The sequence below is a fragment of the Belonocnema kinseyi genome, chromosome 3 (assembly GCF_010883055.1).
Source record: "Belonocnema kinseyi isolate 2016_QV_RU_SX_M_011 chromosome 3, B_treatae_v1, whole genome shotgun sequence".
NCBI lineage: Eukaryota > Metazoa > Arthropoda > Insecta > Hymenoptera > Cynipidae > Belonocnema > Belonocnema kinseyi.
In genome coordinates this window covers 13,322,572-13,335,785 of record NC_046659.1, presented here as the reverse complement: position 1 = coordinate 13,335,785, position 13,214 = coordinate 13,322,572, and the positions used below count along the sequence as shown (strand labels likewise).

The window sequence follows — 13,214 nt, the reverse complement described above, 5'->3', positions numbered from 1 at the left end:
TTGCATTAAAAACGCATGATTCCCTTTCTATTTGCACAACATACTATTGAATGCCTTTAATTAAATTTATAATTTAAGAATCGAAAATGGAAAGTTAATTCATCATGAGTGAAACCTAAAGGCTCGGATGGTCAGAGCAGCAGATTCAAGATAAGTTGGAAAAAAGATTGACCTGAGGTGTTTAATATTTAAAAATCCAAAAAATTTTGATTTTTTCTAGCTTTCTTATATTAGAATGTGTATTAATTAATTTCTATTGAACATATTTTCCCTAAACACAATTTTAATGCACAGTAAACATTTTTTGTGAATTGGGCTAATATTTTTTTTGTGTTAGCCATAGGCAAAGTTAAATTCAATTTTTTATGATAAAATAAACCAAAAAATTTGGAACCAAGATATTACAAACCCCTAAAAAGCACTGAAGAATATTTCTACGCACCTACAATCAACATCTGACGTTAATTAAATAAATTCATTTACTGCCGGTGTCTTTGGGTAATTTTTCGGCCAGGGAAGATAATAATCAGATTTTTTAACTATGACAAATTCTTATCCATTATTTTATAGTCAATACTCAATTTAATTCAAATTTAATTCAAATATATTAAATTATTTATAGTTCTCTTGATTTTTAAGGGAAAAATGCATTTCTTCCACCCGCATGATTAAAATTGATCTTTTAAAACTTTTTTTGTTGCTTTTTTCGAACTTGGAAGATAGCTGACAGGTACTCATTTTCACTGAAAACTCTTACCTATTTTGAAAGAGACAAAAAACCACCGAACCTGGAAATATGATACATTACTCATGATTTCCTTAAAATAATAGATTACTTCCAGTCGCATGATTGAAATTTATGTCTTTTAAAGTTTTTTTTAACATGGAAAAAAACAGATAAGGTCTTATATTGAGAAACAACTCTTATCTAATTCTAAAAGAGGATGCTTTGGGTAGTTTTTCGATCAGGGAAGGCACAATAGAAGGAGCATTTAGTGGTGTTTCTTTTTGCTGTTAATTCATTTACCCTCATTCGTTTACGTTCAAGCGCTCTTGGGAAAACTACCAGGTTCCTGACTAATTCAACATCTTTGGCGGAAAGTCGTCTTCAGGATTAGAACCAGTCTATTGTTTCCCCTGTTCGACAAACTGAGAAAAAAAAATGTAATATATTAATTCCAGTCACGTCTACCGAAGCAATGCATTATTTTCTAAAAATCATGAGAATTGTAAATAATTTCGAACTTCCGTGGCATTTGGCCTATTTTTAAAAATAGGTAAAAGTTTGTCGTCGAAATAACACATTTTTGGTTGTCTTTCCTAATCGAAAAAATACCCAAAAAAATTGTACAGCTTAATTACTAATCATGCGATTGGATTTAATGCATTATTATTAGAAAGCGTAGAGAATTTTAAAAAATTCAGAACTTTGCAGACTTTTAGCGTCTTGTAAAAAATGGACTTCGGTGGCAGTTGGCCAATTTTTACAAATAAGTAAGAGTTTGTCATCAAAATAACATCTTTTCCGGTGTTTTCCCTAATCGAAAAAATTCCGAAAAAGCTTTTATAACATAAATCTCAATCATGCGATTGCAAGTGACGAATTATTTTCAGAAAGCGATGAGTTTCAATCATTTGAAACTTTGCTGATTTTAGCCTATTTAAAAAGTGAATAAGAGTTTTTCTTCAAAATGATACGTTGCATGTTGCCATAGCTGTCCAAAAAACTACAACAATTTTTTTTTAATATCAATTTCAATCATACCATCGGAATTTTTTAAACATAGGTTAAAGGATTAAATGATTAATTGCAATGAGTAATAATCTAATTAGGACTGAATCAGGCTTTAATTTTGTACGCATGTATTAAAAATGTCTAAGGTACTCTTTTGGCTACAATTTTCATCTGAGACGAAGATCCTGATCGACTACGTTTGACGAGGCTTTTAATTATGTTCATTAATTAGTGAAAACTATTTAAAGTAAAGTAAAACCTATTGGTACGGATGTTGTTCAAGTATCAATTCATAGAATTCAGAGAATTCATAATATTTGAGAGAATTCAGAGAATAGAAGAAACATGTAGAAATTAAAAATAGTACACAGTGTATTGTAAAGATTTTAAGAGAATTAAAGAATAAACCTTTAATAATTCAAAGTAGTTCAAGTGAATCATAAGAATTCTGTTAAATTATGCAGAATTCAAAACATTCGAAGGAAGTCCAGGACTTGAAACTGAACCAAGATGTAGTCTAATGATTTCAGGACAATTAAAAAAAAAAAAATTTTTAATTAACTCTTCTCATAAGAATTCAGAAAATACATAACAGTTTACACAGTTCAATGAAAATTCAAAAAACTTAGAGAATTGAAAAACCTTTCGGAGAATACAAAAAAAATCCTGAAAATTTAAACAATATTTAGATCATTTAGAAGAATGCAGGGAATTATAAATATTTCAGAGACTAGAAAAAATCAGAGAATTCAGATGAATACAAAAGACTTCGAGAAACTCAAAATAATTTATGGTGTATTGTGAAGATTTTAAGAGAATTTAAAACATTTTACAGCTACTAAACGGTGAAATTTTTCTTGAAAAACGCTATTTTTGCTTCAAATGACCAACAATAAAAAAATAAATAAAAAACGACGTAGGGGTTAAAAAACTTATGTTTAAACAAAATGTCTTAGCTTTTTTATGCCTGATAATTCTACGATTAGCTACAGTTGGTACCGCAAATCATCTTTTTGAACAGGCGTCCTTAATAATTCTCCTTCACTGGCTTATTTTGACATATTTTTCAACAAAAATTCGATAAAATATTCTCCGGATTATGCTTTTTAATGTTAAACATATGTCAGTAAATTTAATTTAACCATATCTATAACAAAATTCCTAAACAGCGTGATTTTTATCATTCGCTAGACCCTACTCACCCCTGAAAAATCTGTCCAAAACAGGCTTAAATTTGGAAAAGTATATTGAGCTGCCAAGCTTCAAAATCTATTATGAATTCAAGAATTCAAACACTTAAAGCGAGAAAACTCCACGGAATAACTCATATACCATGAGTTATATACCTCAAAAATATAGATATATGTGAAAATGATCTCAGTAAAACATACATAAGAACATCAGATTTTACGCACCAGAATGGGTAGAATTCTCTCATGTACATCAATTGAATATTCTTTTTTGTGTCTGCAACTAACGCTGTTGTTAATTTGTGGGAAAGCAGCGTTAATAGGAAAAGCCACCTCCGAACGTTGGGTTTGAGTTCTTCGTGGATGAGTTCCATCTATTTTTGTTTCAACTTCAGTCTTGAAAATAAGACTTTCCGGAGATTTTATGTCACTTAATATGATTTCGGTTCCCTGGAGTGTTGTAGGGTTTATTTTAGTCGCAGTTTTCAAAGTTATTTCCATTTTACTACTCTTTTTTGCTTGCTCAGATAATGCATTATCATATTTTATCGATTCAAAAGTTTCTGTAGTCTGAAAGGTTGATAAAAAATGTGCTTAATAAGATGTATAATGTATATATGATGTAATATAATGTACTTAATAACGATCACAAAATGTCTTGATAACATATAGAAAAATTAATTTATGTTATATTACGTAAACACACTATGTTGTAGACTAAGGTTCTACCTTTATATTATGCTATACTGAAATATGGTTGTTTTCATACTAAAGAAATAACAAACTATACTTTTTATAAGCTTTTGTTTGAATTTCAATTTAAAATGAATTGTGTATAATCTAGAATGACCCGAAGTGAAGCAGAATCATTGCATGAAAATTTCGACTCTCCATGCCTATAGAGTGGACACAAAACGTTGATTTCAGAGCAATCGGAAATAAAACAATGGGGTGCATGCGTAACAATTGCTTCTACGAATCAAAATCTGTTATTTTGCGTTGTCGCTCCATTTCCTCCCGTTATAGAGTAAAATATGCTTCACACTACAAGAACCTAAACGTAATATTTCTAAGTGATTTTGCCATCCACTCCTACAGACAAAAAAATCGAACTTTTTCATATAGATGTTGTAAAAAATAGCGTGCGCACCATGGAAGAAAAGTGAATCCACACGTGTAAATCACTCTTATTACTCGCTAACACAATATACTATTTCAACACGGCCCAAGTATCGGTTGGTTCTTTTTTTTCGTATCGGGTTGGGTCGAATGTATGGCATGCCGGGTTTTTAGGTTCTTGTCCTGCCAAAACAAAATCTCAGGAATATGTCAAGGGGAAAATTTCAGGCCAGTTTGGATCAATTTTAATAAAATTCATAGTATCATTTGAATTACTTTTTCCCTAGAAAAAGTCTCAAGATATTTGATTCCTTTTTTATGACTTAATTAATTGCCGATTGGAAATTTAAAATTTTCCATGACCTTAAAAGTCACTATTAGAATGTGAGTGTTTTTGCAGGAAACAATGAGCAAAAATTTCCTATCAGCTCTTGCTGAAGTTGGTTTTTTAGATGCTAAATTACCTTAAAATCTGATGACTCAGTCATAAACACTTTTTTTAGTTCCACTACATGACTCGTGAATAGTCTATTAAGTTATTGTTTATAACACAGTGTTATCTGTTAGCCCTCTCGAGTGGTAAATGTTCCAGCGGTAGGATCTCCTTCCTAGTTTGAATAACCTATATGTGGTTGATCAGGGACGAGGTTAAATTTAGTAATGTCTAATCTCAAAAACAATTCTCGCAATTTTTATTTTTATATCCCGTAATCGCACCGTACTAAAAACAATCAAGAAAAATATGGTGCTTGACCTTGAAATAAAACTCAATTTAAATAAGAATTTGTTTCTAAATCTATGAGATTAGAGTAATAATTTTGCCAAACTTCACATTCTTTATTCAGTTTAGGCCGGTTCCTATTATTAACCAGAGTCGAAGCTGACTAGAACCTTTCGTAAATGATAAGATTAAAATATTAGTTGATCCCCCCAATATAGAGGAGGCAAAATTAGGCTCAAGCGTGTCCAAAACGGCTTTCTACGCATTGTCGCTCGGCAAATGGGGATGCTTATGAATGGATGTAACCATTATACTAACAGAAACTTACTCCATATTATTTAAATTAGCCCCAGGTTTTTAAATTCCTCGCGATAAACTTTCTTTACAATGTACTTGGCAATTTAGTTCGCAGACTTAAAATACTGCGGCTAAAACTCCGCTCTGCCCAAAATCTAAAAAGAAGCGAACCTGCACAGCCGCATATTCAAATTCTTCTCAAGTTCTTTACAAAAATGAGGGCAGCTGGTGTGCGAATCCGTGGTCAAGTTTTGTTACCGCGTACATAAATCTAGAGAAAAAAACGGGATTTGTTGAACTTGCATATAGAATAACACCCAATAAAATTGCAATAATTTTGTCATCTAGAACAGTTTTAATTTGAAAAATAATTCAGTAACATAAATAGTAAGCATGAAGGCCTGATTGAAAGTGATTGAAATTTTAAAACTCGGACTCCCCGGTATTTTTTATTAACAATATTTATAGAAATTTATAAGTCCAAGAATATTCTCTGTACAATAAGCCTTATTTAGTTATTTTTTATGCAGAGGAACTGAGAAACTGTGTGAAAAAGATGAGCGTAATTTCCTTATCTGGAGTTTCATTTTAAACTTTAACTTGCTTTACGCTTTAGGAAAATTATCGTTGCTGGTTTTTAATTATCCAAAATGAATATAGACTAGTTCATTAGATAAAAACCACGCTATCCGCGGGCAATTGTCACATTTTTTCATAAACTGGGAAACATTTTTATAAGGTTACCGTGACTTTTAAAAAATATTCAAAACCTAATTTTTCAAGGAATTATGCATTTCCACACCTAAGTGTATAATGTGTAACATTAAAGCAATAGTTTACTTGAGTGAAGTAAGTATGGACAGGATAGCTTGTTTATTCAGCTTCAATTAAAATTTTTTTAAACCTCGACACGATCATTTTTCACTGAGATATCGAACTTGAAATAAAAAAGGACCCTTTTGTCTTTTGTTTTTGACCATCAATTTTTAATTTAATTAAAATTAATGTTGATGACCCAAATCGCGTTTCGACCCCGATTCATATCTGTTTAGGAGACAAATCTCTGCTAGATTTGCGAATTTGGAACACAATCCCTCAGCCCCACATTGCACGATGCTTCAATATAGCCCACCGTTTAAGGGCAGTTATTCGGAGTCGGGGTGGCAACGCGCGTGATTGAACAACCTACTTACTTATCAAGATTGCATACGGACATAAGAACGGAAAATTACACAGATAAACACACACAAGCGTATATCCGACCGTACAACCTCCACGCTGCACGCTCTGGATAACGCTAATGCCGGCGGTAGTGAAAATCAAAATTTTTTCAAGTTTTGGAAGCCTTTACAGAAAAAATGTCCGTTTAATTTTTTTCAAAAGTTTGAACATTTGAAGTTCGCAAGGGTTTTTGTTCCTTTTTTTTTTGTTTCTTTAAATTTATGTCACGGATAAAAAAATGTATCCAAGATCGTGGCAGAATCTTGTAGAAATTTATTCCAGTTTTCAGAACTGCCCTTGTTTAAAGTTGTGATGTTTCGTCTTTATGAGATTTTCTACGATTGAAAATGATTCACTTTATCGACATCGCCTATTTCAAAGCTATTTTCAGTTTCCTTATCATTTAAAGAATGTTTGAAGTCACGTGATTTCTCAGTTTGAGTGTGTGAGGATAGCCTTGTCACTTGAGAAAAATAGTGTGCGAGCAGCAGTGAATCGCGACAGATCGTTGTCCGATCTTTTCGTATCAGTAAAGTGATTAACTCAATAAAGACATTAAATCTTACATCTTACAAAAATGTCTATATAAACGAGTGACTGATTTACCTATATAATATCTATATAAACGAGTGACTGCCTTGGACACATGGAACTTCTTCAAGAAAAGGAATTGGATAGTTTTCCACAAACTGTGTATTTGCCTCATCACCCTATCTTCAGAGAAAGTAGTTCTACTACTAAGTTGAGGGTTGTTTTCAACGCTTCCAGTTTAACTTCCAATAAAATAGAATTTTCTACAAAAAAGTTAAATTTTATACCTAACTGTTGAATTTTATACCAAATTTGTCAATGTTCAACAAAATAGTTTGATCCTAAAAAAAAAAATAGATAAATCTTCCACTAAGAAGTTGCATTTTTAACCAAAAAGAGATTAAATTTCCACCAAAAAATTAATTTTTAAACAAGAAAAATTTTTCAGTCAAGAATGAAAAAAAAATTGTTAAAAAAACTGTTGAATTTTCAACAAAAAAGATTAATGTTCATCAAAAAATATTATAGTTGATATTCCTGCAACAAAATTTTAATGACAAATGAAAAACAGTTAAATTTGACCAAAAAGTATATATTTTCAACATCGCTTGATTTTGACCAAAAAAATTGATTTTCTAGAAAAAAAATGAATTTTCAGCAAAACACGTAATTTTTTAACCAAAAAAGTTGAATTTTCAAGCCTAAAAGCCTAATTCTCTATAAAAAAAATTTAATTTTAAAAAGAAGAACATGAAATAACAACAAAAATGTTTATGTATAATTAATCAGTTAACTTTTGTAAAAAATATTTAAATTTGCAGTTAAAAAGAAAATTTTTGACCACATAAAGAATTTTTAATGAGATGTTTTTAACAAAAAAAGGAACTTTCAACTAAAATTATGAATCTTAAACGAAAAAGAAATTTACGAAATTTGAAACAATTCGTTTAACTTTAAAAGAGGAGTGGAAAATTCAATAAATAATTTTTTTGGTTCAAAATTCGACTTTTTGATACTTCTATTATTTAGTTAAAGATTGAACCATTTTGTTGAAAATTAAAGTCTTTTGCTAAAAAGTAATCGTTTTTGGTCGAAAATGTATACTTTTGTAGAAAATTCATATTCTTTTGTTGAAAATTTATCTTTTGGTGCAGATTTTTTTTTTTAATTGTTAAAAATTCACCTTTTATCTTTGAGAGTTAATAATTTTTATTGAAAAGTCTACTATTATATTTTTGGCGTTTAGTTATAAAATTTTACAAATTGGTTGAAAGTTTAGTTATTTTATTTAAAATTCGACTAGTTTCTTAAAAAGTCACCTTTTTTGTTTAAAATTAATCTCGTGGTTCAGAAAATTTACTATTAGGGTTAAAAATTTATCTTTTTAGATTGAAAGTTAATTCTTTTTACCAAAAAAAAAAATATTATATATCTGTTTCAGAATTAATTTGAATTCAACTATTTTGTTAAAAAGTCATATTTTTGTCGAAAATTCATTTTGGTTAAAAATTCTAATATTTATTTAAAAATTCAACTGTTTTGTTCAAAAGTGATCTTCTTTGGTTCAAAATTGATCATTTTTTATTACAAGCTAATTTTTTTGTTTAAAGCAATTTTTATATTTTTAATTTAGGATTAATCTAAATAAAACTATTTTCTTAAAAAGTAATCTTTTTTGATTAAAATTTCAACTGATTTGTTAAACACTTGTATTTTTGGAAAGAAAATCCATCCTTTTGGTGTGAAAATCCTCATTTGGTATAAAAGTCATATTTTTTAAGTTTAAAGATTGTCTTCCTTGCTTCAAAATTTAACTGGCTTATGTGCAAGTTGTAATTTTCAAAAAAATTTTACTTTTTTCTGAAAAAGGTGACAAAAATGAAAATAGGTGACAAAAGGTGAATAGGTGACACTCTGTGATGACTTTTATTTACATAATAATACAAGACACCTGTATAAATACAAAGGACGAGCTGAAATAAATCGAGTTAAATTTCTTCAACATCTTCAGAGTCGCTTATTTCTTTTAATATTGGAGGTTGCAAATTGACTAAAACTCCATACATAAATACAATATTATCTGCATGCGCCAGTAAATGTGAGGGCAGTTTTACAAGTATGTTGTAAATTCTTAAGCGCTGCATAATTCGTTCGATATGTATGCGAAATCTTGCAACTTGATATGTTTCTTCTACTTCTTCTTCGGAAAACATTCCATCTCGTAGAAATGGTGGCATAACAAGAACAACGCCTGCACCCTTTTCATCAATGATGCTTTGAATTCCAGGAAATCCTTTATCTGCCAATACGAGATCATCTGGTTCTAGCAAATCTAGAAGTCCACTGGATGTTGTAATCTGAGCATCACAGATTTTACCACCGTAACATTTCGAGATGAAAAACACTAATCCGGCTGGTGTACATCCTATTAAAACTTTTACAGTAAATCCTTTTTTATGGTGAGAATACGTCTGTACTTTTGCCTCCAGACTAGATGATTGATCAATTTTTATTTCAGTGCACTCAATTACAACACGGCAATTTTCGTACATATTTTTAAATTCATCAGGCATGGTACTTTGTACAATTTCTTTACTGGGTCAAATGACAAAGTCTTGACACCTGATGACCAAGTATTCTAATGTAGAAACAAATATTTTGGAAATAGTTTTTCTATCAACTCTAAAAACTACTCCTAATGCTGAGTAAGTGATTCCAAGTTTCATTTTACATAAAAAAATGAGCAATCGGTCGTTCTTAGATATTTTCGTTCCATCCGATCCTTCATAAATATCTCTTAGTAAATTGTAAGTGAAGAATGTCACCCCAGCTAAGGCTAGCATTTCTTGATCAGATTTGATCGAAGACACTCCATGTAATCCTGTTAAACATTTTAATAAACCTTTTTCATTTACATATACTGTGTCAGGTCCAGCACTTCTGTTGACATAAACTTGGCCTGTTCCTACTTTTTGTCATTCTTTTTAATTTTTCTCGTGCTTATAATTTTTTTAGGAGCTTCTGGAGAAAATGCCTCAATTTCTGCTTCACAGTGACTAGTGTAAATGTAGCGATTACAAATGAAAATGTGTGGATCATGAACTTTGTCTTTTTCTTTTAGAAAGTTTGCCTCAACTCCTTTGTCCGCTGTTTTTCTCTCCGATTTTTCGCACATATAGTTATTTTCTTGCTCTGTCTCATGTTCGGAAATCTGAAGCACATTTAATATTTCCTTCAACGTTGTTGACGATGCCTGAGATGCTGCATCTTCAACAGAAGTTTGCTGGGTTTTCAACTCCAAATTCTTGTGCCTTCGATGCCTAAAAGTAATTCAGTAAAGAATTATAATTTCGAGTTTAAGGAAAGAAATTTTCTAAAAGATTGATAATTCTGAGTTGTGACGTGGAATAAATAAAAGAAGTACACAAAAATTCACGTAAATGATTACAATTATACTGACTTACAATAAGGGATTTTCCAAAGAAATTATAGGGTCGACAGGGATAAGTGTGATATGAAATTACAAAGTTATACTTTGTTTAATAATATTTCTAATATTTGTGAGGATTCTTCGTTGACTGAAGCAATAAATAATTACAGCCACCTTTTTTATACAAATAATAAGAGAAATAATCTTTATGTTGCAATAAACAAAGTTAGTAACTAATTCGTTTTGCATTTAAAAAATAATCTGAATTCTGATTTATAAAAAAACGAAATTTACAATAAAAATTCCTGTTCCAAATCAGAATTCTGAAAAGGTCTTCAAATTTCAAATTTCTGAAAATTTCTTGATAAAAATTATAATTTGTTTGAATCAAAAAATTATTTTTTTTGCAAATTAAACTTTGCTAGAATTTGAAACTTCTCAGGCAATTAAAGAAAAATTTAAAAGAATTATAATTCTGAGATAGAACTGCGAATTTCCGGAAAGAATTATAATTGTTTTACAAAATCCTCTGTTTCAAATCGGAATTTTAATTATTATGACCAAAAATTATGCGACGATCTAACTCAGAATTATAATTCTTTTCCGAAATTCCCTGTTCCAAACCAGGAATCTTCGAAATGTTTTAAACTGTATCTCTTGAAATGTTTAAAAATCATTTGAAGCCATTCAACGTTTTTGAAGTTGTTTAAATTGGCCAGGAATGTAAAATCATCCGTTGGGTAGACATCTTGACAATTTTCAAAGAATATGTAGAACTACTTATCTATACCTTCCTACGGCCGTTTTCATATTGACAGGTCGCTTCTTATAAACCTCTGGGAAAATGGTAGGGTTATAACTTGGACTGAGAGGATGTTCAGACTTTTCGTTTCTCACAAAGTGTGCACTACAAATTCTTGAATGAACCGAAGGTTGCCAAAGAGTGCCATCAGGACTAAAAAAAATTTAATTAGTTTTAAAGGTCTACATTTTTCTATCTAGCCCGCCTTGGACTCACTACACTATTTACACTATTTTCCTAATATTAAAAAAAAACACTAAATATACTAGTTTCTTGCGATTGACCGCCAATGCCACTATTTCTTCACTTTCCCTTTTAAAACATTTTTGACTTCTTCCCTGATTAGCCAAAAGAATAGATCCACCAACTCAAAGAATTTTTGACAACAAAAAAAGACGACAAATTTCTGATTAAAATTTTGAATTTCCAACCAAAAAATTAATTGTAAGAATGTAATAAAACTTTAGCCAAGGAGTTAATTTTTCGACCTAAGAAGCTGAATATTTAATGAAAAATGTAATTCATTATATTTGAACAAACAAAAATTAATTTTAAATAAAAAACACCTGGATTTAATAAAAAAAAACGAAGTATTGACAAAATACTTAAATTCTCAGCCAAAACAGATTAATTCTGAAGAAAACAATTTCATTTTATACCAAAAAAATTATCGTTTTAGCCAAGAAGAATAGTTTTCTTCAAAAAAAAAGTCGGGTTTTCAAGAAAATATGTACATCAATTTCTAAACAAACAGTTCGTCAAATTTAAATTAAAAATATCAAGTTTCAGTCAAAAATTGAATAGTTAAATATTCTATTAAATTAATTAATTTCCAGGCCAAAAAACGTTTTTTCTAGAAAAAAATATAATTTTCAACCAAGAAGTTAAATTTTCTACCAAATTGTAGAGTTTTAAAGCCGAAAAGACGGATTTTGTACAAAACAGTTGCATTTTCTACCCGGGAGTATGAATTTTCGACAAAAAAGTTCATTTTCAAACAAATAATTGAATGTTTAACCTGAAAGGCGAATTTTGAAGAAAAAAGTTGAATTTGCAACTCAAAAAATAAAATGAATTTTATGCTAAAACCATGTATTTTCAACACAAAAAGTTAGATACTAAGAAAACTGTATAGTTGACATTTCAGAAAAAATATAGATTAATAAAAAAAGCAGTTTGATTTAATAAAAGAAGAGGAATTTTCAACAAAACTCTTGAAGCCTCAGCTAAAACAGATTAATTTTCAACAATAAAATTGCGTTTTTTACAACAAAAAAATCTTTTTTTTTAAAAACAAGGCGAATTATCAACAAAATACATAAATTTTCTACCAAATAATCATAAACCAATAAATTAGTATTTCAATTTTCCACCAAATTGTTAAATTTTCTAGCTGAAGATACTAATTTTCAACAAAACAGTTTAATTTTCAACCAAAAAATCAATTTAAAATCGAAACAGATTATTTTTTAACCATACAGCTGAATTTTTAACCAATGAACATTACACTTCTACAGAAAGAGATGAACTTTGAAATCAAAAAGATGAATGTTTAACAAAATAATTAAATTGTCAACCAAAACATTTTTTAGTTAAAAAAAAATAAAATGTCAATCTCTCGACGTTCTTTTTTATGCACCGTAGTCGGAAAAGTATAAAAATATGTGCCAGGAGGTGAATTTCTAAACGAGTGAAAACAATTCACTACACAGCAGTTTACATTTCCTTTACGTTGCTTCTTGTCGACTTCCCCTGCCATTATTTTGACATTTACCAAATCCAAAAAAAATAAATAAAATATGAATACTTCATTTTAAAAAAATTGTATTTCATTCATAATTTGAATAAATAAATTTGTTTTTGTTCAAAGTTTGGCTTATTAAAGTTGTTTTTTATAATATGGATAAAGTATGATTTAAAAATTTCTACATAACCTATATCATTCTTACTTGTTAAATGATATTCTACTTATATATTTTCAGTTTATAGAAAGCGTATATATTTACCTTATCACCGTTTATATTATATCCAAATGTAGATAACACACCACAAAAACACAATATTTATTATAGTGATAATTTTGAGTTTGAGTCAAAATCACAGCCGATCTTATGTAAACATTAAACACTCATCTAACGAGAAGTAGCGCATACCACCGACAGGGGCGC

At 29.6% G+C, this 13,214-nt stretch overlaps 1 protein-coding gene across 6 annotated transcripts in view; it reads right to left on the bottom strand.

Annotated features, from left to right (window-relative positions):
* Positions 1–13,214, bottom strand: part of LOC117170224 (serine/threonine-protein kinase ppk30) — a 543,229-nt gene that overhangs the window by 457,662 nt on the left and 72,353 nt on the right. For all 6 annotated transcript variants that reach the window (XM_033356845.1, XM_033356844.1, XM_033356843.1 and 3 more), the window contains one exon: positions 3,151–3,495. In XM_033356845.1, the coding sequence (XP_033212736.1) occupies positions 3,151–3,495 (345 nt within the window). The remainder of the gene's footprint in view (positions 1–3,150; positions 3,496–13,214) is intronic.